The sequence below is a fragment of the Pocillopora verrucosa genome, chromosome 5 (assembly GCF_036669915.1).
Source record: "Pocillopora verrucosa isolate sample1 chromosome 5, ASM3666991v2, whole genome shotgun sequence".
Classification (NCBI taxonomy): Eukaryota; Metazoa; Cnidaria; class Anthozoa; order Scleractinia; family Pocilloporidae; genus Pocillopora; species Pocillopora verrucosa.
Genome location: NC_089316.1, coordinates 18,007,901 through 18,034,711, shown reverse-complemented (window position 1 = coordinate 18,034,711; position 26,811 = coordinate 18,007,901). Strand labels below are relative to the sequence as shown.

Genomic DNA, 26,811 nt, shown 5'->3' with positions numbered 1-26,811 from the left:
ATGAGAACACTCTACTCAAACTTATCAGGTATAACTAATTTACAAGGTGTAATGTATGACATTGTTCCATGCCCAGGATGTGAGTGAGGTGTACTGAAAACTCAACAGAGATTTGTGTACCCACAATAGATGTAAACTCAGCTGTGCATGTAGCAAAACAATCCCCTGCCATGGGTGATAGTGAATACAAGACTGTCAAGGGTGAAAGCGTGACTTCTTATGTCATAAACCACACCTGGAAATGTGTAGCAGCTAGAGGGGAGAATTGACGATTAGATATTCGGAGTTAAAGGATTAAGTCATGAGACCTGACCAGAAGGCTGAGACTATCAATATGAAATGTTGGTGGCCCTAAAAACAGGAAGTAGACAAAGATTGAAACCACATATGACAAAGTGAAATAATGAATATTATTTTATTCGAATCAGCTACCCAGAAGACCAAGTCTCACACAATTCAATTGAGCCTAGTTCTTTTGATCAACAGCCCTATTTACAAAATGATTCACTAAAGTCTAGTTTAGCTACCTCAGGTTGCAGCTCATAACTGTCATTTTTATTTTCTTTTGTACACAACAGCATGTTTTATTCTAGTTATTTATTTTTGCATTTAAAACTGAACACAAATTGGTCTGGCCCCTCAGTAACTAAACACACCTTAAGCTATAGACAGATAGGTCAAGAATCTGCTCCTGCAACTTACATTACCCTTTTGGAATTTTGGAGCATCTCAGGCAGTTACATTATCATTAAATTATCACTAAAGGAATCAGACAGGTTTCACAAACAACCCTTCAACTACTGTATTTATTCAATTAAGCACTGCCCTTGAAGAAGCATCACATCTGAGATAATAGATGTATTCAAGCTATGCCTCTCAGTAAGAGCCACACCTAGGAAAGGGGGAACTAACTTTGGGTTTTGAAGAATGTAACTCGCACATAAGTAGGGTACAACCTTGTCTAATACCCCATTGACACCAAAACTTAAACATGTTAAGAGGCTGTTTTGGTAAAAAAAACGGTTTAAAAATGTTTTCTTCTTTGAAGCTGTGTAAAGAAATGTTTGTCAACTTCTGATTTAGCACTTTGAAAATACAAGTTTGTGACCATTTGAACCACATGGAAAAATCAATTTTTCAATTCTCTGTTTCTGATTTAATTCAGTTGAACCCAATTTAACTTAACATATTTTTGTTGGTGTTAATGGGGTATACAACAGAATGAGAGACCTATTTTTCAGAGTTCTTAAACTGTAAGTAAAATCAAAATTCACTGTGCTTAGAATTTATCATTGTGATTGAAATTATAATCCCACTAATAATAATCTATAGCAATGCAAAAATCATTCCAGTGTGCTGTTTATTCAAGGGCACAGTTTATTTCAAAATCAATATTTCTTAAATTGCAAACAAAATTATGGTAAATCAGGTGTAATGTTTTCGAAAAGAAAAATAATGGCAGTTCCAATGACTCACCATTAAGCTGAGCTAGAATCAAAACTATATGTTCTATTGGAGCCACAAGTGTGGAATACAAAGTTGCAACATGTTTCTTTTTTCCATGTAATCCCAGTCTGAAAAATCACACTCTTATGCTTGGGTGAAATGTTCATTCAAGCACAGCTTTCATATGTAATTTTGCTTCCATCTGTAGTGTTAGATCAAGGGTGGAGTTCATTCAAGGGAAGTGTTTAATCAAGGGAACATTACTGTTCAAAAAATTGTTACAATCAAATATAAATAACACAATTTTCTAACTTAATATAAAAATGAGTCACTTCTCAAGTTCACACAAAAAATTTTATACAATACCTGCAGTGTAAGAACCACCATTCTAGAACAACTTGCATTAAAATTATCCTAAAAGTAAATGTAAAACTACAATATATAGAAAAAAAGTAAGAAAAACTGAAACCAAACCCCCCCCCCCCAGGTTCTTCACAAATCCTAAGTACTCCTTCATTGTGCTTTGTAGTGAGTACAACTAGGAATTAAAATTTAAATACCGATACTATCAATGGTAATGTGGACTTTTGACCATGAGAGTTACTCATGTTATTTTCCTTAACAAATGCAAACCCCCAGGAAGTAAGGGATTCATGCAAGTATCTAAGCAATTGCACACCTACCCTTCCCCTAACCCAACAGTAACCTTTACTTACTATCAGTTGACTGTTGTTGGATCAAGGGAGGGATGGGTGAGCAGACACTTTAATACTTACTTTGATCCTAAATGAGCATGCAGCATTACTGTGTTCTAAAAAATAACCAAACATGTACTTTTTTTATGAAGGGGGGGGGGGGTGTTTCTTTAAAAGGCCCCCCTACACTCTCATCGTCTAACCCCCTCTCTTTCATATGAACAAAACTTTTTTTCATGCTTGCCCCAGTCATTGGTGTTTGAAATTCCATGAAAGTCTCAAAAAATTTCCCTGACAAACTGAGTTAACAATTGAGAATTTCAAAAACAAGTTCTGATTACATCTTACCGCCTTCCCTCACAGCCATCCTCTCCTCTCCACCCAAACATTTATACTTCCAGCAAGTCAAATCCATCAAACGTGAATTGAAAGCTCCTTAACCTTTTAACCCCTGAGAGTGACCAGGATCTAATTTCTCCTTACAGTAATACTGCTGAATCATTCATCAAGATCACGAGAACAAGGGAATTGATCACCAACTGACATATAGGCAGCTTTGATTGTTAAACAAATTCTCCTTGTCAGTATCAAAAGAAATGTATAGAGAAGACTATAGAGAATATGGATACTGATGTTAGGGTGCAATGAAAAAAATGACTGATTTTCCCTGACATCTAACATCAGCTTGATCCTGTCCTGTGGCAACCAGGTTTTTTTTGTTCATTTGAGACACCAGTTCACTTGTTTTGTATTTGTGACCCCAGTACACATATGTACACCACTCTGCCCATTAACCCTTTCACTCTCAAGATCTAATTAGTAATTCTCCTTACTATCTGCCATACAATTCTTATGATGTTAGTTCAGAGAATTTGGTATTGGATCAGCTAATAATCCAATAACTGATATTCTTCTCTATTTTCATCACCTACTTGCTTGATATTGTATTGATATTGTAAGGAGAAATTCTGTCTTGGTCACTTGCAGGAGTGAAAGGGTTAAGACATTCCCAGACCTTGTCAGGCAGGGTATACAACACCACACAAAACAACATGTAGGTATTTTCTGGGGCCATTGAAAATGACTTAGCTTACATCTACATGTGCACCTTAAATCTACCTGTTCACGTATCATGCCTCATTCCAGAAGTTATAAGAATCAAACAGATCAGTGATCCCTTCTGTATCTGTCAATGTGAATAAATATTCCTCTTCTGTAAGATTTGGTGATAAAGGAATCAAGGCATCGCTGTCCAAATCTTCCAGACCAGTTGTTTCATCATTTGTCTGTAAAAGAATATTTTTCCTTGGACTGATTATGGTGGACAAAATGCTTCTTTGAAGATCCTCGTTAGATCTCTGTGAGGGTACTGCCAAATCATCACAGTTTTGAGGAGTTTTCTCAGGTGTCAGAAGAAAATGGCTTGGTGTTGTTTGAGGCACTGGCTGTCGTTTGATGGGAGAAATGTCCTTCATTGGAGATTGGGCATTTACTTGTTCCTCAGGACATAGATAAACATCAATAGGGCCTCGAATACTTTTCAGCCAGATTTGGATACTCTGTCAGAAAAATAAGGAAAAAAAGTACAGTCAACACTGACTGATTTGCAGATAAGCTACATCCCAAACTTGGTGACACCAATTTGGGAAGAAAGGTTTTAAAGCAAAGAAATCAAAACAAATTGCAAGTGGGGTCTTTAGAAAGTCATTTGTATTCATTGCTTCATCAAACATAAACTTGAAATGAAATTTCAAAAATGGAGAAAATTTTGAATCCTTAAAGTAAAAGTACCCTGATACATTAGAGAGAAATTGGTATGATGTATTCTTGTGTGTAAAAATATGAACCATAATATACTGCACATTAATTCATTATGATAGAATTCCATTCATTTTCACAAGGTTTTTAAGGAAGAAATTAGATCTTTTGCTTACAATTGCATTTACGTGTAATTGGATGTACATTTATTCAGGTATGTTAGGTGCCTTTCGCACCTTGTGGCAAATTTTTCATCTCAAAACTTCAATCCCAAAAAAAGTTCTGTTAGGAGTTAAAAAATTAGCATCTCAGAATAACACAGCTGCTAATTTTCACTGCTTCCTGACCCTGGAAATGTCTTTGACTTTTTTACATTATGCAAAGATAGGAACTCAAGCTGATAGACAAACATCTGCTTAACCATCAGTTTTTATCACAAATACAATACCATTGAAATAAACATTGACCATTCCACAATAGAGAATAAAATTGGCTTGCTTATACTTTCTAATTACATAAAGGCATGCAAGAGTAGACGCATATGCCTGCCTGTTGAGACTGGTATGTGTCTGGTCTTTTGCATGTGTGTTTAACATGCTTATTTCGATCCCTTGAAAAATTTGAGCTACACTATGTGTCACTTTGGCTTACATAACACCAAATTTCTAGTTCACAACATTGGTAAAAAATTCAGTTTACATGCACTGCAGCACACTTATAAAATAATGTAATGTAGAGGGAAAAAAAATCCTGTTGTTACCTCCTTGGGATCTGGTACTTCTAGCCTCGTTTCTGGTGGAGCTTTAATTGCAATCACTGTCCTGTTTTTGAAATGCTTGACATCACGAATATCTCGATATGTCACATACGCATATGTAGTTAAAATGAAGGACAATAATATCTGCTCTGATTCTGATTTATCTAATCCCTTTAAACCTAACATGACAATGTAAATTCGCCATGCAGTTCTCTACACATTTTGTATCGACAAGGAGAACTTGCTTAAAAATCAAGACCCTCTTGAGTTCATGGTTATTTTCTTTACTCTCATGACCTTAAGGCTTGATTCAAGGGTAGTAATATTGGGAGAAATTACATGCTTATCACTCTGAGGAGTTATGTGGTTAATTACGCTGTTTGAGATAATGACCTATTGTTTTGTCCGAAAGCTGTCATGTCTATCTTTACTGGTAATATTTTTCCTTAGTAAGATAGCAACCTGTGCCAAATGGCAGTATTAAATGGAAATGGAAATGGAAATGAAAGGAACAGAAGTTGGGGGCCCTGTGTACTTCTTTAACAGTAAACTCGTCATAAATTCATACTGGAAAGGATATTTGGAAACTTCAGGATCTTCTGTAAGATTTTTTATTTCTGAGCGGCATCCCTCTATCATTCTATCTAGGAAAGATTCTTTAGCAACAAGGTCAGCAATGTCTGTGTGAAGATCCATGGTTTGTGCTGAAATTGATTCAGCTCCCTTTGTCCGCCGAGAACTATCAGTATAGCAGGTGCCCCTATGATAACAATACAAATAGTTTCAAAGACTATTGAATAAAACAACAGCAAAAGTCATGCTCTATCCACATTCTCTATACTGTTCTCTATACATTTCTTGAGAAGCTGACATGGAGAATTTGTTAAACAATCAGGAACTTCTTCAGTTGGTGATCATTTCCTCAACTCCTATAACCTCAATGGGTGATTCAGGGCTGATATTGTAAGGAGAAATTAGATGCTGGTCACTCTCAGGGGTCAAAAGGTTAAGTTGGAAGAATTTTAAAAAGCCTGGTCAGTACCAAAATTATCTTGCACATTAGGAAAATATTAAGTTACCCAATAGTCCATTTGGGTCTGTATCATCTGCCATAGATTCTATTACATGTACCTTCACCCAAACAGAATAAAAGAAAATCTAACTAGCTGGCATTGGAAACTCAACAGTAATAAGCAAGCTGCCATGCTCTGGGAAAAGAAAAATGCAAATGACTGAGTGATGATTTTGCTTAATCTGATTGGTTGACATGGAGGTGTAAATTTCCCACATGGCCATGAAGGGCAAAACCAATTCAGAGCTGAATAACTCTTGCTGATCATTGGAAAATCTCTCCTACCTCCACTCAATATTATTCTTGGATTTCTTCTTTATCAGCCCAACACCTTCTAGAACATTGGTAATGTCATAGATTCGTCTTTTCTGGACCTCTAAAACATCTGCTGCCTGGTTCAAATCCACCACACCATCTTCAGTGCTTTTCAAAAGACCCACAAACTTTTTGGTCAAGATCCCCAGTGATGTATCATAGCGTGTCTTCTCTATTGGAGATTTAACAAACACTGCAGAAGAAGAGAAAAACGTGATAGATATTTGTTTATCATTAGCAGTTATAAATCTTGCTGTGATGTCTCATCGTTGATATTCCAACCAATTTAAAATCTCCTTTTCTTAGACAATGATATTTAAGGCTACACTGAGAACGATCTTTCAAATAAAAGGACTATGTTGAACTATATCTTAATTTCCATAGTTATGCCCAAGTGCAAATCTTCATTTATTTCTGACACTGCATAAAGATGTGTTCTTGCTTTTACCAATCCTCACAGGTGAAGCATTTCCTTCGATTTACTGCAAACGCCCCTTAATGATTACGGATTATGGCTCCTGACTTCTTTTCTTTGAAATGAACTCAAATTATTCAGAAACCATAAAACGCAAGCGATGTGGAAAATATTTTGATTGCGAACAATAAACTTCTTAGAAGGCTTCATTTGCATAGTTAAACCTTTGTTCGAGCGCTTAACAACATATTCAGGGATATAGAAATCAAAGTTTTAAAAATTTTACCATGCTAATCTAGAACATTTTGCTCACTCAAGGAGACTGTGCCATTGACAATTCGCATTTACCGAAAATAAATTATACTCAGTTCTACAAGGAAGACGCTTACGAACAATCCCGGAAACACACACGTGTATAAATCCCTTTGTTCAGAATGATAATTTTGCAGATTTCTCTTTTTTCATTAAACTGTAGGAAATACTTTGTAAACACGAAGAAAAATCCTTACTCTTTGGGTATGGTTGCATTTCTCTGCGCCCTCTTCTTCTAGTATATCCTTTTGCTTTTGGAGTTCTGAATGACTGTCTTACTTGTGTAGGAGATTCATCCAGATCGAGTTTTCTTTTCACCTAATATTAAACAACCTCAAATCAGTACTGAATTTCTCAGATAAAACTGTGATTAGTATAGTAGAAGTCTTGAAAACGACCTCAGAAATCTACATACCTGAGGCCTTGAACTTGGGCAGACTGATCGTTCCTTCGAATAGACATCGGGTGTACATAAAACCGGCTTCGATCCTTTGAATGCGGGCGATGGCGGAGCTTTTGCTTTCATTTGATGCGAGGAAGTAGTACCACTGTTCAGAATTTTCCTACTGATCGAGTTTAACTGATGACCATGAGCGCTTAACGGCGGTCTTCCACGACCCTCAATCGAGTATCTTCGCGTCGCCATATTGTTCAACAATGGAGTGGGTTCTTCGACAGCGTTTCTGTTCAAAAACTACTCCACAACTTCTTGCAGAGCCTTTACAATGGAAGAAATAGCGGCTTTAAAATACTCAAATAAGCTTCTTTCAGAAGTTTAGAGCTTATTTTGTTCCAAATAGCTTCAAATCTGCGAGATAAGATGTACGATTGCTATTCAATTGATCCTTCGAGATGAATAATAAAAATAAAAAGCGCGCGCTTTCAAGTTTCGCGCCGGGAAGTGATCACGTGGTATGGCTTCTAGTCTCAGACCTCGCTGGGTCAAAACCACGCGACCATTTTACATTCTTCTTCATTGCAATGGCAGTTTACATTCAGTTCTCGCGTTTGTAGACAAAAACGCAAGTTTGGGAGAACCTAAAAGCAGATTACAGCCTTCTAACTGCTCAGATATTATTCACTATTGAATGAATTTGCATAAATATAATTTTCTGTAATAATAATGATATCACAACACACTTTTCTTTTTCATGGTCTGTTGAATCCGCCTTAGCGAATTGCGAAAATTAAGCAGATGCAGTTAAAGTGCAAGTGAACTTTTAATGGATCTTTGGCTATTCTTTAACTTCCTTTCCCTATGCCTATTTTGGAAAATATTAACAGTCCTAACTAAATAGTTCCTGGGTAGCATTTTCGTTTTTCGAGCTGTTTTAAAGTAAACTAGAACTTACAGATAGGGCAAATTCATTCGTTATACAATTAAAAGGAAATTTGCTTAGGTTACAATGTATTTAAATCGTATACTAATTATTTTCCCTTTAATCCCCTCTGGGCAAATTAGACACGTAGTCCTGCTGGATGAAAGCGCTAAAACTGAGTTATTTTCTAGAAATTTAGAGCGGAAATTATCCAGTCGACTCACGCTGTTCTTTCGCACTTTTCTAATTTTTCCTTTTGCGCCAACGTAACACGTAGTTAAACCTCCCTGGGACGCCTTCGAGCAGTTATTGTTTGGAAGATAGTTGAATAGACATAAACTCGATTGCACCTTAATAAAGGTCGATAAGAAGAAAAAAATGGACGCGGATTCAAATCTCGACTTTATTGAGTTATTTATTTGCAGTCATATTCCTAAAATGATCAGATTTCATTTTAAATATTGCTGTCTGCCAGCCAAGATGGCGGTTAATGCATCCTTTCTTTAAACGATCAAGTCTTGAATCTGTGTTTTTATTTACAAAAGGAAAGCTTCTAACATGCATCAGCTATTATCAACTATTGAATAAAGCTATTTTAGTTAAGTTCATCACTATTAAGTCGTGAGGAAAAACAAACATAGATGTACATCTATTTACATATAAATGAAGACATCTAGCCAAGTACCTGTACAACACTGCGACAAAAAATAAAGGAAAAATAAATAAACAAATAAGAAAAAAAAAAATTCGCAAATAAGTTATTTTAAACTGACAGGGTTCTATGGAAGAGTCATTTGTTTGAATTTTAAAATGCTCAAGCTGAGTGATCAAAGGCACACATGCAGTTACCTTTCCTTTGTTTCAGTAAGCGCTAAGCTATGACCTATTATGTAACCCATATGGTATACATTGGTATACACTGACAGTAATGTTTTGAGGGAATTAGTTTTTGGCGCCAAAAGCTGTCAGCTGAGATTTAAGCATAATTATTTCTCGCGCTCTATTTGCTTATGCACAGCCAACGGGCCTTAGAGAATTCTGTTGTTTGTGCACAGTTGAGCTGATACCATTCAAAATGATTGCTCGCATTCTATTGAAAGTGGATATCGAGCTTACAATTTTACATCATCTTGAGCCTCTTAATCGCCAAGCCAATAAGAACCGCGCTGTAGAAGAAGTCGAAGCATTGATGGTTTATTTATGCCGAGATTTTAGTAATGGGCGTGTTCCACAAAGCACTTTTTGTGCAAAAGGGCGTTTTATTCAGTCGGTGATTTTAAAAGAAGTTTTCAAGGCATGCTTCGGTGGTTTCTTTGTTTTTGGGATCTAAATATGCCTCGATAAGCAGTATAGTAAACACCTCCTCGAATTAATCAGCAACTGGGTCAACCAAGCGCGAACAGAAAGAAAACCTAAAAGGCAGCCATCGAAAATGATAGCGCGAATACTCAACCACGTGCGCAGTATTATTTCGGCCCTGCTTGCAGCTCGCTAACTAACGAGGATCTGTAAACATTAAAATAGGTCCTGTGTTGCTTGAGTATGTCTTTTCCACCGCCTCTCAGTCTTCTTTCCTTGGGCTCAGACCTAGAGATCTCATAGAGCTTGAAAGATGAGTAAAGTAAATAGTCTTCCCACTTAAATCGGTGCAGCCTTGGAACATAGGTCCGCTTTTTGCTATGAATCCAGATACTCACTCAACCTTCTTTCTGTGAATTGGTCAGAACGCCTGTGCAAGAAAAAAGAGAGAATATTCCCACGACGATTAAAGAAAACACTCTACAAAGAATCAATAACAATGAATGGAAGGTTCAAGTATTGAGTCAGCAAGTACTTGTCCTAGGCAAAGGGGCATGGGGTTTTTCCGGTTTTGGTGTTCGTTGTGGTTTGCGTTTTTCCCGTGTTTGAGCATTTGGTTTTCGGTTCTCATCAAAACTACTACAGTGGATCCTCTACTTAACGAAGTGCCAAGAGACTGGGAAAATTGGTTCGTTTCTCGAGGAAAAACAACCTAAATATTCGTTATATCGAGGTATGGTTAATAATTGCCCTTTTTTTGTGGTGTGACGTTTCGCTACTTAACATTCTATGATCGGAACGATTACTGTAGATAACATCAATCTGAAATTATTTTTCAAAATTTCTTTTAAAAAAACTAAACTAGTTAGCGGCACTTTGCTAACAGTACTTGTAAAAATGTTTTATTCTCTGCCGTCGAAGCACGTTCCGTCTACCTATCGTAGACTTCTTCAGGTAGTTTACAAGTTAACACTACACGCCTGTATTTATAAGCCACACTTAGCGGTTATTAAGGAGGCTATTACGGAGGCCAATGACCCCATATAGGCTTGGCTGAACTTACGAACAAGAACAGGGGAAGTGGTGAAAAATCTTGAAAATTTTTTTACGCAAGGTGAGAAAAATATTTGAAGGCCACGGTTTTACTTTAAGGTTAACTTTTAAAACTCCCTGAAAAAGTGGACGACAGTTAGAAGAAACGCATGGAAGAATAAACCATTCGCACAGTGCTGCTCACTAATTAAGTTTTTAATATATCAAAAATAGCCTATTAAGACCTGAAAGTTTGGAGATTCTATTGAAGTGTTGCACCAATTAGTCACGAGTAACCGGTAACTTGTCCGATTGAAGCTACCCAGTGCAATTTGGTACTTTTCGTGCACTCAGTTACTGGCGCATGATGCACGTTGGAAGCCATAATTTGCAAACTGATCGATCTAAGGGCTCCACATTGCAAGGTCAAAGTCTCGGGCGTCATCCGAGACGCGTGGTCCCTTACGGATCCCTACGATTTTTTACCTAAGAGAAGTTACTTTGGTGACATTTGATTTGTCATGCATTCCTCCCGGCCAAAGTTACAGTTAAATGTATGGGACAGAACTACGATATAACGAAATCCTCGTTATAACGAACACAATCCAGAAGCCCAAACGGATAACATACCCCGATATCTCGAACAAATATCAACATACATTATATCATATAGAAGTCCTCAAGCAAACCACATCCACGGCGGCAAGAAGGACATGGAAAAACAAGACCTCTAATGGGCAGAACAATAGCTTAGCGTATGCGCCTTTTTTAAAAAAAAAAGTTTGTACATGTACATTGCTGGCCGTCCTCTGCAAAACACAACGTAAAATCACCAAACTTTGCATGGTCTGGGAACGGAAGCCCCAAGAACAAATTAGGTAAGTGTCCATTTGGAACTCAACGTTGCACACATTCGTTATTTTATGGTCAAGGTGTGGCTTACGAAACGGTTAACACACCCAGTCATTCAATAACTTTTAACAAAAACTATTGATTCAATCGACGTCTTCCCCAGCGTTACCGTCCTGACTTAAAAGCGGAGATATTACGTGTATACTGTTTCTAGTATAGACCCCTTCAAACAGTCGGCTACAATTGTGTTGTATCTCAAAGCAACAACACACTCACCTTTGTGACTTAAGCGTTGCATTGATGTGGAGAAGGCTTTCTTCCAGAGAACCGAAAGATACATCAACTTTCGGGAGGTTCATCCCCTCAACGAACTTTGGCGACTTCTAAATGGATCGAAAGAAAACAATCACAAAGCAGTTAGTTTTGAGTAAGACTTTACGAGACGTAAATTATTTGATATATTATTCGTTCAAAACACTGTAAATAGGTATAAAATTTGGAGAGTTTTTATTTCAAATATGGAAAGTCATTGTTTGGGTAAAGTTTTTTTTTTCTTTTTCAATTAAAGTTTTAGCAAAAACACTGATGTGATATAAACTTATAAATTGTTATGGAATACGATTACGGGATCTGTTGGACTAATTTGAACTTATTATAATTCAATTGGATTGGTATTTTGTTTTTTAAGGTGTTTAAGTTTACTAAGAATATTCTCGTACACCGTTTTAGTAAGCAAGTGTTGTGTAAGTTGACTGTTGATATCAAACAAGTGGTTGAATGATTGCTCTTGTTTATTTTTAGAGTGCAAATGTATAAGTATTATACCACAGGAAGTGCTTTGAATTCGGGATTCACTTTTAAAGTATATACGCGTGGGATAACTTATTTAATTGCTGTAATTTAGAGATTAGTTTCTGATTTGGTTTTTAGTGCAAACGGAAGTGACCCACATAACACATATGCTAAGATCGAGTTGTCTTCCCTTTATGCGGGGGTGCTTTTAATTTAGAAATTATTAATTATTTCCAGTCTTCACCCTTCAGCCCTAGTCCTAATCTTTCGCTCTTTCTTCCTAGAATTTCTAGAATCACCAATTTAGTGCAATGATCAAGCGTCGTTTAGCTACTCGTACTGAAACTATGCAAAACCAATGTTTTACAGCTAATATTACTTTTATTGTGGCTGTCGTTCACAACTCGTAGGATGTTACTCCGAAAGTGACCGGAATATGGTCAATCTCTCGTGGGCGGGCACCCTTGGGAATTGAAAAACGGTGTTCATTAGTAGACCTGTCCGCCTACGTATTCCAATAAGCGGACACTAAAGAAAATTAGGGCGAATGTCCGCTTACGAGAGTTAATTAGCGAGTGTTAATTACTTGTGGGTAGCCAAACAATATGAACTGAAACTGTGCGTTGATGTCAAATGTTAAAATCGTAAGAAAATCAAAGTGCTCTGTGAGCAAACTCGTGAATTGACACATGATTTTTTGGATTATGTTTGATGTAATCTGGTTTAGGGAATTTTGTGGTTGATTGTCATATCTAGAGTACGAGCAGTAGTTCAGTGTTCGCTAATGTAGCAAAGAAACAAAGTAACGTTGGGATAAGAAGGCATTACAATTGAAATGATCATGCTATTACATTTGACAAGGGTGGATGATGTCATGTGTTTTAAACGTATATCATTTTTGTTTCTGGTTCAAAAGAAAAGGTTGGCAGTAAATGTGGGTGAAAAGTGAAATTTACTGTCTATCACTGTAAATATTAGAAAATCAAGGCAATACTGTCTTAGTGAAAACATTAACGATTCCCTCTTTACCAAATGAGACAAACGGGAACGAGTTTTGAGTGATATAACTAAGCCAAGCCTGCCACCGTCATTTTGGATCTCCGCCTGGGTAGATTTTAGTCACGTGCTAGGCAACGTATAATCAAGAACAATATAGAATTTCATTTCAGGCCTATTTATCAATGTTGTGGTGTATAACTTTCGCATTTTAGTACGTAATATTTATTTTGAATCTTCAAATTGTCTTGAAACTTAAAAGAAAATTGTTCTTTAAAAATTCCCTGAAAACCGGTAGCTAAGATTGTTTGTTTAGGCGTTATTTGATTTTCGTGTTACCTTGTAATTTCGTCAGTCGCCGGCGTCTTTTGTTGCTTCACACAGGAAAAACACACGATACGAAACGTAATGATCGATTTTGTCCTCAATCTCGCGCCATAACCAAAAAAGCTTTGGAACATATGTAAACTCCGAGCGCTTCGCAGTAAGTGATATTTTCAATGAATCTTCGGATTGTTTTCAAGTTCACGGATTGTAAATTACAATTTTATGAAAAACGAAGGTTGTTCTGTTATTTCGGTGTGAATCCTTGCATGCCTGCCAGTCGCTGGCGCCGCTTGTTGAAACTAAAACGAAAATAAAAAAACTATTTTAAGATTATCATCTGCTTCTTTTTCACCCCACCACTATTCTTAGCAACAAAGGTCGCCATTGCTTTTGTTTATTGCTCGCCAAAAACTATCAAATGCACTCAAAAGCCTAAAATCGAAAAAAAGTTTACAGGAATCGACCAATCGAGCGAGCAAGCGATTGCCATTCTCTACATCATATCTACAACTCGCTCTTGCGCATGCGCGCAATTCACGAGTTAAAAAGGAAAACTTTTTTATATTCAACAAAAACTTAAACGGGTCTTCTTGCTGCCGTCCATATATGCATTGTAACTTTAGTACTTTGTCCGCTTAAAAAAAGTCCAATGCTCGCTTTCAAAAGTGTCTGTGTCCGCTTACGAGAGAGCGGCTGCTTGCGGGAATGTGCAAAATTTGACTGGCAGGCAAAAGGAGGGATTGGAAATAGTGGCTGTAAGCAGAACTGTCCGCTTACGAAAGAATCCGTAAGCGGGAAGTTGACTGTACCGACTCGTTTCCAGTTAATGGCGGTAGGAGTTATTATCGGTAGGTCTTCTTGCTCCGGAAATTTACTGTTTACTTTTATTGTAGACTGTTATTACGCAATTACCTTCAAACTGAATTTCTGTAAACAACTTTTGTTAAACTTAAATATCACCTGATAAAATTGTACCAAGTAATTTTTACATTGCCCACGCTAGTTTAATTTGGCCTGGTAATCCACAAAAGATAGTGAAAATTTAGAAATTATATTTTAGCACCAGCGCAGTTTGCTTATAACCTACTGTACAAGGGATAACGTGAGCAGTAACCAGCAGAACAGTTGAGCTGTCAAGTTAAGCCAAACAAGTTGCACTACACTCCACGCTCTTCAACTGAGTTTAGAGTGAAAAACTTATACTTAACGAAATGAATTTCAGAGACTTAAAGCGAATTGCCTACCTTGCTTTCTCCCAAGCTTTGCGCTTTCCTTTTCCTCCACGAACCCTCTCTCAGTTCTCGTGGATTTTCAGTGTCACTAAGACCGTTTTTCAGTAATTCTTCAAATCTAAAAGGAAAGGAAAACGATTGAACACGCTACAAAACTTTAATATGTACTCTTCCTGACAAAAGCAAATACACTTATTTTTTCATCCGGAATAGAGGGGTCTAAGAGAGCATGAGATCGAGATATCCAAAGCAAAATAGCTATAAAACACAACCAGTACAAGCCCACGCCCTTGAACACCGCCTAAATTTGAGGAAAACACAGGGTCAGGAGATCCAGGATTCACTATTTAACTCGATATCACCAGAAAATCACTGTACCAACAAACTGGCGTTTGTGAAGAAAAGTTTCCCTTCTCTTAAAATACCGTTTACCAGGATGCAAACTTACGAGCTGTATAAGAAAATTTTTAGGAGCACCGAAGCGAGAAATCCGAAGGTCTGAGGTTCGGTTTCTCACGATGACTTAAATTTTCTCTATTCTTCGCTTGACGGAAGAAAAACAATTCTTTCTAGAATTCCACTTGACCAAGCCGCCCCCTATTAATTCTCTATTTGCTGCACAATTCTCTTTCTGTTATCAAAAATGGAAATGAAAGAAACGGTCTTACCGTCTAGACTGCATTTTAGCTTCGTCCACGGCAGACTTTAGCTGTTCGTTCATTATCCTTATTTTAGCCTGGGAAGATGAACACGGAGATTCTTTTACCATGGAAGACGCACGTGGTACTGACGTGACAAGTGGTGGCGTTACCAATAATGGCGTGATCGTTGGAACCGATAAATAGGATGACGTGACTACCGGCGTAGACTGTACTGATGGCGTTGCGAGAGTACGAGACAAACCTAGGTATCAAAGAAAACGGCAAAGTGTATTAAAGAGACTGTTTCGCATAGCTTATGGAGTTTATTCCGGTTTGAAGGGCATCTAACCACTACCATCAATGTGTCCAAGTACCATCAATGTGTCCAAGTACCATCAATGTGTCATTCATACTTCTGTATGGAATGAAGCACTGTGAGAGGAGAGTGTCTTGCCTTATAACACCAAACGAAGTCCCTTTCCAGGGTTCCAACCCAGATCTCTCCGTCCAGAGTCCATGGTTAACCAGAAAGGCATCGGGTCTCCCTGAGCGCAGGAGACTCGTATATCGTCAAATTCTCCCCGCTCATTGGGAGAAACAGAGGCCTCACGGAAAGCGCGCTGTACTCCGGAAAGAGAGTTGAGGGTAGGAATGGGCACCAGCAAAGTTTCAGGGAAAATAAACGGACAGCCGAGAGATAACCTGATATCCAATCCACTACTCCTGTTTACTTTTCGCTACTGAATCCACGAACATCGGCAGTAGCAAGGATCTATTAAGCATTTCGAGAAAAACCTTTTGAAAATCAGGACAGCAGGGTAACAAGGCTTAAGGCCAACCATTGACTTCTTCGAAAAACAAACGAAAAGAACCTTCCAGTTAAAAGAAGCAAGATCAAAGGAGTGTTAATCCAAAGAAATGTGCAATCCTCGCCTTCCAACCCCTCCCCCAACAACTTTTTTCGAGCTGATAGCTAAGGCTTAGAGCCTTTTTGCTCTGAGAGGAGACGATTGCTAAAGCTATCTTCATATTGCCACTGTGAAATAACAAAAGTATAGCACGGAAGCAACTTATGAAACTATTACCTGTTATATCTTGAAACTGTTGTTCCATATCTAGAAATGACTCTTGTAACTTGGTGTCTTTGCTCTTCCTTGGTTTAGACGACTCTAGACTAAAAATTAACACAGGCTTTAGCTCAAATATCTGCATAACACTCTCAATTTTCCTTTACATTTATCCCCAGTAACAATATGAGTGTTCGTAAAAGGCGAAGTTTGCGATCAAAAAGTAATTTGGAGTTTAAAATGTTACGATGAAGAAGACTAGAGAAACTTGGCTTGAAAAAATATACTTTTCTTTCTATATGAATTTCGCGGGTAGCTTGATGTGTCAACTGTCTCTAACGGCACCAGATCTCTCTTCAAATAAAATGCAAATGCAGCGTTGACTTCGAAGGAGAAACGTGAATAATTCGCAATCGGGGCTCAAGTTCTCAGACATCTTAGTCTTTGCAATAATTGCTGACCTAATGTTCTTGTTTTATAGCGAACGGCCAGGAAATATACGAAGTTATTGATCAGCTCATGAAACCGTTTGTTTCGCTTCGCTCTCACTACAATCGCCGTTTAAAAACTGTCGCCCTTTTGGTAGTAAACCTATTTTCTCGTGATCCCAGTGGAAGACTATATAAACTAAGTTGGACGACTAAATGGCCGGAAAGTCTCTGGGAAAAAGATAAGCGCCTACTAAAATTACCTCTTTGCTTTCGCCGCTTCCTTCTTTGACAAATTTACCGACTGCATCCAAAACGTTGGTGGATAAAATGCATCTAACTCCTCAGGTAAGAAATAAACGTCCTGCTCTTCTAAGCCTGGGTCCGAATGTAATGGGGTTAGACGAAAATTTACGCATGCCTCAAGCACGAGTGGCCAGGGAACCTGAGATGCAGATAGCCAGGGACTGGCCAGAGGTAAGTCGATGCCGTTCAATGCTCGCTGAGTGCGAGCTAGAATCCACTTGACCCTAAAAGTAACATCAAAGAACTCAGAAACCTAGACAAAGGGATATGTGTTGGCTAAATCTTGGGTTTGATTCATAGCTCTTCTCAGGGACCGCTTCAAATGTCCATTTCTCGTAATCACCTCCCTGTCCTTTCCTCGCTTTTTAACTCGTGAATTGCGCGCATACGCAAGAGCGAGTTGTAGATATGATGTGGAGAATGGCACTCGCTCGCTCGCTCGATTGGTCGATTCCGACTGGCAGGCATGCAAGGATTCACACCGAAATAACAGAACAACCTTCGTTTTTCATAAAATTGTAATTTACAATCCTTGAGCTTGAAAACAATCCGAAGATTCATTGAAAATATCACCCACTGCGAAGCGCTCGGAGTTTACAGATGTTCCAAAGCTTTTTCTGCTATGGCGTGAGATTGAGGAAAAAATCGATCATTACGTTTCGTATCGTATGTTTTTCCTGCGTGAAGCAACAAAAGATGCCGGCGACTGACGAAATTACAAGTTATCACGAAAATCAAATAACACCTAAACAAACAATCTTAGCTACCGATTTTCAGTGAATTTTTAAAGAAAAATTTTCTTTTAAGTTTCAAGACAATTTGAAGATTCAAATAAATATTACGTACTAAAATGCGAAAGTTATACACCACAAAATTGATAAATAGGCCTGAAATGAAATTCTATCTTGTTCTTGATTATACGTTGCCTAGCACATGACTAAAATCAACCCAGGCGGAGATCCAAAATGAAGGTGGCAGTCTTGGCTTAGTTATATCACTCAAAACTCGTTCACGTTTGTCTCATTTGATAAAGAGGGAATCGTTAATGTTTTCATTAAGACATTATTGCTTTGGTTTTCTAATATTTACAATGATAAGACAGTAAATTTCACTTTTCACCTACATTTACTGCCAACCTTTTCTTTTGAACCAGAAACAAAAATGATATACGTTTAAAACACATGACATCATCCACCCTTGTCAAATGTAATAGCATGATCATTTCAATTGTAATGCCTTCTTATCCCAACGTTACTTTGTTTCTTTGCTGCGAACACTGAACTACTGCTCGTACTCTAGATATGACAATCAACCACAAAATTCCCTAAACCAGATAAAATTAAACGTAATCCAAAAAATCATGTGTCAATTCACGAGTTTGCTCACAGAGCACTTTGATTTTGTTTGTTTTTCTGTTTTTGCTTGATGTCATGTGAGTAACTTTTATTTCACGCAACACCCCATCGTTCTTTACATTGAAAAATTCTCAGATTTCAGGGTGTTAAACGGATCCGCTTTGTAGCTCACGTAGGCACAAGAAAACCCAGACCTTCAAGACTACGAGTAGTCCCACCTTTTCGGCAGCTCAATGCTAATGCACGCGCGGAACTCTGGAAATGAGGCGCACTCCCTGACCTCCGCGCGCTCAAATCAATTTTTTTGGTTCGCCAATTTCATTTTGTTCGTTTTTTTTTACCCGCATGACGGACCTCACTGTAAAAGGGGGACTGCTCCGTGTCTACAGACCTTGGCATTCTGTGCTACTGGAACCTATTTGGGGAAGGGGCGGGGTGGGTGGGAGGGCTACTGGGTTCACATCAGGGCCCCATGGGCTCTTGGTTCACATGACACGAGCGTCCTTTATGTTATTACGATCTCTGGGGTTGAAAACCGCGTGTGAGAATATACAGCGAGAAAAATTTTCAACATCGAGTTCGGTCGACTGGGAACAAGACTCAAGGTTCCCTTGGTTTCTTTGATAAGGGTGAAAAAGGAAGCCAGCGCCTATCACACTTACCTGTTTAACAGGCTGGCGGTGTCTGGTGATAACCTTCGAGCGTATTCTAGACACAAATTACTTTCAGACTCCCATGTGCCTGGAAAATAAACAGACTATGAATAAAGGCGTGTGTATTGGAAAAGCTTTTTAAGGTAGCATGCCGGTGGACCTCTCCGTAAGGCTTTCTCGCTCGAAGAAGTCATTCACACCACAGTCTTCACGCGAGAGTGCGAGTGAGTCGTCGATGAAGCTTCAAAATGGATGTCTTTACCTGAACAAAAGAAATAAATTTCCAAAGATAAGGAGAATGCTTCCTACCATCAACAGCCGCTGGTGGAGGTGGAGGCAGTTTTAATGAAGTAATAAGTGTATTCATCCTTTGTAAGTTCTCGTAACTGTTCCATGTAGCATCTGGTACATCTGTTGGGTAGTAAGCAAAACACTAAATAAATTTTTCCTTTTTTTTTCCCTTTCCTTTCTATACTTCTTTTTTTTTTAATTTCGTTACAAGGAGGAGATTGTGTGAAACTTCTGTATTCTGTAAAGGTAACAAAGCAACTAAATGAGGCATCATTATATAAACAGGAAATAGGAGGTAGCCTTGCTCTAGTCACCTGGAAATAGGAAGCTATTATTCGATTAGGTGTTGTGAAACCAAACCCAAAGTACTCCAGCCGGCCATCAGAACAAAGAATACTAAACAGAAGGCACAGCAAGGACGTGAAGTCAGCTCAAAGCACGAGAAAGTGCGAGTCACCAAATCCTAGATGTTTTGTTTTGTTGAGATGGCGAGAGTTTTCTAGACCTATCATAAAGCGTGGTTAAACGAAACCCTTGTTAACCTTTTTTTCCTCTGGGAGGGGGGCTCCGGAGGATTTTCGTCGGGTCACATGGTTTTTCAGGTGAAAGGAAGGGTGTCAGTCATCACTAACAGAGTATAGAGGGGGAGGGGAAATTATTGAGAATTGACTGCCAATGAGGGAGGGGAGAAAACAGATCGGGTAGGTATTATTGCGTCAGAACCAAATTATCCGACGTCCCCCTCAGGCGATAAATAATGACCGGTCTCTACTACAAACATAAAACATAGAAGGTTGTAAGCCCTTAAAGTTACGGCTGTGGTTGAATAGAAATAATTCGCCCTTACCATGTTCCCCGTTTTCTTTATCGCTAAATTCTTTCATCGGCCAGGACAGATTTTGTAAACTCCTCGAGGAAGCAACGGCTCCTAAATGTTCCAAAGCGCTGTTGTATAATTCAACAATAGCTTCTGGACACTGGAAAAGAAAAACGAAACGAGAAAATTGAATTCCAACGAGAAAACAAGACACATGTATCAATCAATTTATGGAATGTCAGTGTATGAACAACTACGCACCCACCCCTCCCCTAACCCTGACCTATCATCAGTTAACTGTTATTGGGTTAGGGGAGGAGTAGCTGCGCAGTTCCTCCAACACAGACGTTGATCCCAGTCTGGGATGAGGTTACCCTTACATACGAGTTAGAGGCTCATGTATTGAACACACGACAAGTTATTTTACAAGTACCTGTTGATCCAATTTGGCTTGTCTTCTGACAAATACATCCTCCGCCAGTGGTGTGGTGAAGAATCTCTGAAGACCTAGAAAATTACAAACTTATTTCACACGGATTGAACATGAAAGCTTATCTTTTTGGAATGCGCATCACAACTCTAAGGAAGAGATCAATAGGTTTCACGGCTCAAAGTTAGGATTGGTATGAACATTGACAAATTCCTGATCTACGAGTGTTTCCTCTCCAGTTCTGTTTTGAAAATTGTCGACATATTTTACACCATGTTTCTCCTGCAACTTTACTATGTCCTTAAACTGTACGCCCTTAAGCCGATGGTGAGGGTTCGTTTTGAGAAAAGTTGCTATCCCCACTTAAATTTGTGTTTTTTTCGGTGGGTCCAGGTCGTAGCGAAGTTATCAACTTTTTAACGACGCCACTGATTGAACGAAGTTGTTTTGATAATCGAGGTCGTAGCTCTTTTCACGTCATTCACATAATGACGTCCCTTTAGTTGACAAAAAGCTTAACTGAATTACGTGATAAACGACGTCATGGAAAATCAACGACGTCATAAACAACAAACTAAACAGCACTGTTAGTTTTCTATGTACGAAAAAAAGGCAACAAGGGCTGTTTGCGAAACTCAAAACCAGAAGGAAAACAACACGCAAATGCGCAGATAAGTGTTGCATAGACTGGATGTGAATGATTTTCACACGCAAACTTCGGCAAGGGGTTATTTCTATCCCTTAATAAATTTCAATAACACTCACATTTGGCATGTATGCTGGCGCTAACTTGACAGATGCTAAAGCCACGACACTCACCGTTCTCAATGAAGTTCCCTACGTTGTCGGTCTTTGGGAGACTGCATCGAGCCATGTGACGTCCTAACCAAGTTATTGCCGAACAAAGCTGTAAATGGAACAAATTTTCAACCATTGGTCAATAGGTATTATGATATAGGCACCGTTGATTTTATTCAACAGGGGGTTAAGGTTTCCTAGAACGACGGTACCTAACTCACTGTCATGAGTTACCGGCTAAAAACCTCCCAGTTGTTTTAACTTTTCACTCCCAGGAGTGATCTTTCGCTAGATTCTAATAACAATTTATGTATGTTAATAAGTTGAAAAGTAACGAAAGTTAGTAGGATTATTACAATGGAGATAATGCTTTGATATACCTTCAAATTCTTAAGAACCCCCAAAAAATTGTGGTCACTTGTTGAGAAAATTAACCCTAACATCCTCGGAATGAAAAAGATCACTACATGGTGAACTACGTCGCTAAGAGCGCATTTCTATTAAAACCATTTAGTGACGACAACAGCTAGTCAGGGCTGAGGAAAATACCTCATAGAACCAATGAGAACTCAAAAAACAACCAAACTTCCTGAACCGCGGGAAAACGCGTGTGATTAATTCGCGTTTGGTTCTTGTTTGGAATGTGATTGGTTGAGCAAAATGGCGCGAGTTTTCTGGACCAATCACAGAGCGAAGTAAAGCAAAACTAACGCAGTCCCGGATCACTTTCGACACAACTGAAAATTGCTTTTGAAGTTCATATAAGCCTCGAGCATATTACCACAATCAGCTATGAGATGAAAGTGCTCCCAATGAAATAACAGCTTAAATAATATGATAAATTTTAAGCTCAATCGTCACACTGACAAAGACAACAAAGATCAAATTTTTCATTACAAGAACTCTTTGAAGCTGATCACCAATGAAGTCAACCTATTAACCCTTTAACTCCCAAGATCTCATTAGTAATTCTCCCTATTGTCTGCCATATAGTTCTTGTGATGTTAGTTTGGAGAATTTAGTACTGGATCAACTAATAATCCCCTAATTAAGATTTTTCTGTATTCTCATCTTTTGTCTGCTTGATATTGTATTGATATTGTAAGGAGAAATTCTGTCCTGGTCGCTCATGTGAGTTAAAGGGTTAAAAACCTCTTACATACCTTTTGTGACAGATCATCTCGGTGGCCTGAGAGCGAGCTGACTGTAGATAAATTGCACTCTGATAGGAGACCATCTGCTTTTAGCTGCTGAACACCCAGACGGAATAACAAATCTGCTGGAACAGAAAGCATAAACACTTTGATAAGTGAGCCATATGATACCGATTTTTTATTAGGTTAACCTTTCTGCTTTACGCGTCTAACTGATCACGCATTTTTCATGCAAACAACTTAAAGAATTTCAAGTTCATCGCCAGCCTCCGTTTGGAACAAAGGTTTGCAACAATTCATGTAGCCGTAAAATGGTTTATAAGTGACCAGCAATGCACAGGAAGGCAAATGTCTGAAAAAATATTTCTAAATTAAAAAAAAGCTGCTGTAAGCTGCTGGACTCGAGGATTTTCGATTCCGGCCCGCTGAGATGCTTCAGAAAGAAAAGCATATGGTTATCGCTAATGTTTCGCGTAGGCCCAGTAGCTTACCTTCGGTTGTCGAATGTCCTTCGTGGTCAATTACTATCACAGCGACTGGTAGTCTCGGTTCAGGTGGCTTGCTTTCAAGTATACGTCTCAGGCGAATGTGAGCTTCTCTTGAGGCCTAAGATGCGCGTTTACACATTACGAAAGCAATTGTCAAAAGATGTGTTCCAACATCACAATGATTGGCCAAGAAAATACATGATATTTCAGTATTATCAACTGAGTTGACAATACGAAGAAGAGCGAACGACAAAGGGCTCGAAACTTCAGCTTTACGGTGACCAATTAACGTTATCAACTCAGTTGCTAATAGTAAATTACCCTGTTGTTTTCTCCCACCGACGCAGCACCAAAGTTTCTTTAGAAACTTATCACCTTCATTCGTGAAAATAAAAGTCAAACAATCCAGTTGTAAGGGTAAGCCACGTACATAGTTGAAACGAATTTCTTTCAAAGCCTTTTCGGGTACAGCTCTCTATAACACGATCGGCAGTCGCTTATGGAAAAAGTTATTGAAACCCCTGAGTTTATCCTGTCTATGCCATGAAGATGGAGAAGGAATTTCTCTCCTAGATATCATTACAACTTTAAAAAGAAAGCTAAGAAGAGGAAAGAGAAAAAGAGAAAAATATGAAGTGGAAGATTTTGTTGAGTTAACCACCTCTTCAGGGATTTAGTTATAAAAAATATGAGGAGTTGATATTCAGATTTTGGGTACGAAAGAGTTATGAGCAACGTGAAAAAGTGTTACGAACACTGGCATAACTCGAGCGGAAAAAGCACCTGATACTTTCAAGATCATTTTACCTCTAGACTGCGCTGAAGTTCTTTCCCGTCAACAACAAAGATGGCCGCGTGAGATCCGAAAAACTGCCGCGTTTCCATAGCTTCTCTTACTTCGGTGTTCGTCAAAACGCCATAACAGGCCTGCAAAGCATAGAAACTTGGATAAAACAACAAAAATTCTTACTGCTACGGCATTTTACCTCACTCTAATCAGCTTAACATACACACAAGTTCCCGATGGAACAAGATGGAATACAGAATTAAGCAAGCGAGTGTGGAAATTGAACAAATATTCCTCAAATGGAGTAAACTCCCTTAGAACGCAAATATATTCTTGGCCATAACTTACTGAGTTCAGAGTTCCAAATAATAATTTTTATCAGCACCAAATTGTGTCAACTTAGTGAAAGAACATCTATTTTCCTAGTCATCCCAATCTCTTCGATAAATATGTGATCGTATTTTATCTTTATCCAACACCTCAGTCGTCCTATCTGATGTTTATCGATTTTTCATTAACTGCTACGCTAGCGTTTCAAGGATGTGCCATCGCTCTAACTGTTTATCAAGAAAATCTCTAACGTAAGGCTAACGAATGATTAAAGCAGTTGCCTCTCAAACGGAAAACCGTTCGGGGCATGCATGGTCATGTATAATTTACATAACGGGGGATGGGGGAAGTGAAGGGAGGCGAGGTTACCATACTTAAGACTGGACTAACTAACCTAAAAATTAAATTCAAATTACGGCAAGAAAAGTGAAAAATGAGTAGTTTTATTCTTCACTAACCTTGGTGCAAATTTTCATCACTCTGTTCTGTAAGGGAACGCCACGGACTTCCGCACCATAGAGTGCTAACAAATCAATCTAATGTAGGACGACACCAAAAAGAAAAAAGAAACAAATTAAAATCTGCTCTCTCGTCCAACACCAATAGGCCTACCCTGTCAAGACCGTACAGCAAAAGCCATCTTTCTAGAGCAGAACGAGATCTTAAACGCAAAAAACAGTGAATGGTGGAAACTATTCAGCCAAACAGACTCAATATGCAAACCAAACGTGACATGGTTCCCCGCACTTTACTACAGTCACGTGATTCTGTCTCCAGCACTAACTGGTCAGCCACATTTTCAGTATTATTCACAGTAAAAACTAAATAAAGGAGCGAAAAAATTAACGACTAACTTTTCTCTTGAGTCCATGAGGAATGTTTTCACTGACTGGATAAAATCCTCTTTTCAACTTGTCCCTGATAATAGAACAAACGTCAAGCCCGCTCTCGTGATCACCGGTGAATTCAAGGCCATCGCGCATCTCTGGTAGCGATAGAATCAATTTCCAATAAACCGGGGAGCTGGGACATAATCTTTGAGCGACTGGATGAGATCTCATCGAGTCTGCAAGCAACAATGGTACGTCCAGCGGACGGCATGCTTGTTTTCTGTGATAAAAAGGAAGAAAATAGACGTATTTAAAAAGAAAGTTTATTCAAAGCTTGAACCATGACTGATGACCAAGGATTTCTTAGCTGACTAAAGCTAAGGATTCGAAGTGACATGGCCAGAAAATATACCCTCGTGTCGATTTTCTTTTCTTTGGGTTCCCATCTTTAACATACAATACTGAGGGTTCTAAATCTAAGAGCAAACAACGTACTAATCACCCCTTACATCAGTGGCTGAGACACCCGCAGACTGTAGAATTGTGCTGAATCGTAATGAATACTCTCCCCAACTTAATGGTACTCCGATATTTGTTGCTCGTTCTATTGCAATTATTATTTGTTACAAAACATTCGGTGGCAGTAAATTGAATTTTAAGGTGGAAAGTTTTGCTGATCTTGAGAAAAGATTTTTGTTGCTAACGTGCTCATCAGAACAACTACACTTCCTTTTTGGTTCGTTCGTTCGTCTGTTAATTTTTTTTAAAACAACTGCCGTTGGCAAGCATGCATTTCTTCTACACGCGCCATCGTCAATACCTGCTGTACTCCATATGTGCTTGTCTTTTCTCCAATACATTACGGATTTCACTTTCATGGGCATCAGTCCTGAAATATGTTCAATTGCAACTTTATTAGATGGAAGTTTAACTTTGTCAGTATAAACAGCCAGACTAGGTCTCAAAGCACACAGAGACGGTTCATTACTGAAAAAAGGCACATTAACCTTATAACAGCCATGGTGACGTCCTGTGTTCTGGGTCCCACAAGTTGCTGAAGTTGATTATCGATGCTGACCATGGGAGGTCCAGGAGGAAAAGTGTTAAGAAGTCCCTTTAAATGCACACTAGCGCGGAATGCTGTGTGCCACCTTGGAGAAGAAACAACATGTAAATGGCGTCTTTGACAAAATTCACCCAAATCATTGAATGACGTCAAATCCGTAAATCATCAAGAGTGAGGTTAAAATTCAAAGGTTTGTTTGAACTGAAACCTTTCCCCACTATTTGAACCTGGAGATATCATAAATAACAAACTAGCCTCGTTTTCTCAGTCTGTTCTATTAGCTACGGAATCTCGATTATCCGATAAGATTTATGGCCCGCGCCTGCGCACTTCTTACCAAGGGGAGGAAACTCGGTCCGTATCTTATAGCACAGACCTCGAACCCCGTTAGTAAGAGGTATACTACCGTTTACCCGGAAAGGAAAAAACAATTGCTTGTTAGCGCCGGAAAACAAGGAATGGGGGAAACGTATGCTAAGTAACAGACGCCTCATTATACGGGGTACGAGTGATTCAGACCTGCGCGTACCAGCGTGTCCGATATCTTTCTGTATCCTTTGCCATGCAGGCTAAGTGAAGGGTAAAGAAATTTATTGACCGCGCACTTGCCACAGCTGATGCATTTTGGCGACACTAGAGTCCTGAGAATCATTGGAAAAAAACAAAAATGTTCGCCTTTGTCCCACCCCCCAGAGGTGGACTGGAGAGAGACTGACACGACATTGGGGACAGAACCAAACCTGACAAGGGA

The 26,811-nt window shown here is 38.8% G+C and overlaps 3 protein-coding genes across 6 annotated transcripts in view; 1 reads left to right on the top strand and 2 right to left on the bottom strand.

Annotated features, from left to right (window-relative positions):
* The window catches only part of LOC131787159 (uromodulin-like), a 240,513-nt gene that overhangs the window by 156,590 nt on the left and 57,112 nt on the right, over positions 1 to 26,811 (top strand). The window lies entirely within an intron of this gene.
* LOC131787130 (germinal-center associated nuclear protein) overlaps positions 1 to 26,811 on the bottom strand; it is a 216,280-nt gene that overhangs the window by 163,215 nt on the left and 26,254 nt on the right. For 2 of the 4 annotated variants that reach the window (XM_066167162.1, XM_066167160.1), the window contains 18 exons: positions 26,002 to 26,145; positions 25,815 to 25,883; positions 25,019 to 25,274; positions 24,623 to 24,700; positions 23,855 to 23,974; positions 23,051 to 23,165; positions 22,569 to 22,684; positions 21,427 to 21,514; positions 20,611 to 20,684; positions 20,208 to 20,337; positions 19,379 to 19,480; positions 19,079 to 19,157; positions 17,019 to 17,285; positions 16,346 to 16,434; positions 15,288 to 15,522; positions 14,632 to 14,737; positions 11,549 to 11,655; positions 8,479 to 9,818 (listed from right to left, as the gene is read on the bottom strand). In XM_066167162.1, coding sequence (XP_066023259.1) covers positions 9,767 to 9,818; positions 11,549 to 11,655; positions 14,632 to 14,737; positions 15,288 to 15,522; positions 16,346 to 16,434; positions 17,019 to 17,285; positions 19,079 to 19,157; positions 19,379 to 19,480; positions 20,208 to 20,337; positions 20,611 to 20,684; positions 21,427 to 21,514; positions 22,569 to 22,684; positions 23,051 to 23,165; positions 23,855 to 23,974; positions 24,623 to 24,700; positions 25,019 to 25,274; positions 25,815 to 25,883; positions 26,002 to 26,145 — 2,227 coding nt within the window. In that variant the 3' untranslated portion in view covers positions 8,479 to 9,766. Of the gene's footprint in view, positions 1 to 8,478; positions 9,819 to 11,548; positions 11,656 to 14,631; positions 14,738 to 15,287; positions 15,523 to 16,345; positions 16,435 to 17,018; positions 17,286 to 19,078; positions 19,158 to 19,378; positions 19,481 to 20,207; positions 20,338 to 20,610; positions 20,685 to 21,426; positions 21,515 to 22,568; positions 22,685 to 23,050; positions 23,166 to 23,854; positions 23,975 to 24,622; positions 24,701 to 25,018; positions 25,275 to 25,814; positions 25,884 to 26,001; positions 26,146 to 26,811 lie in introns of those variants that run through there. The other 2 variants (XM_066167161.1, XM_066167163.1) reach the window with 2 other exon arrangements.
* LOC131780168 (transcription factor E2F3-like) lies at positions 381 to 7,613 on the bottom strand. Its single transcript, XM_059096785.2, has 6 exons — positions 7,186 to 7,613; positions 6,968 to 7,088; positions 6,014 to 6,236; positions 5,237 to 5,416; positions 4,660 to 4,774; positions 381 to 3,700 (listed from the first exon to the last, which is right to left on the bottom strand). The coding sequence occupies exons 1-6, from the start codon at positions 7,414 to 7,416 to the stop codon at positions 3,272 to 3,274; spliced, it is 1,299 nt and encodes a 432-aa protein (XP_058952768.2). The 5' UTR covers positions 7,417 to 7,613; the 3' UTR covers positions 381 to 3,271.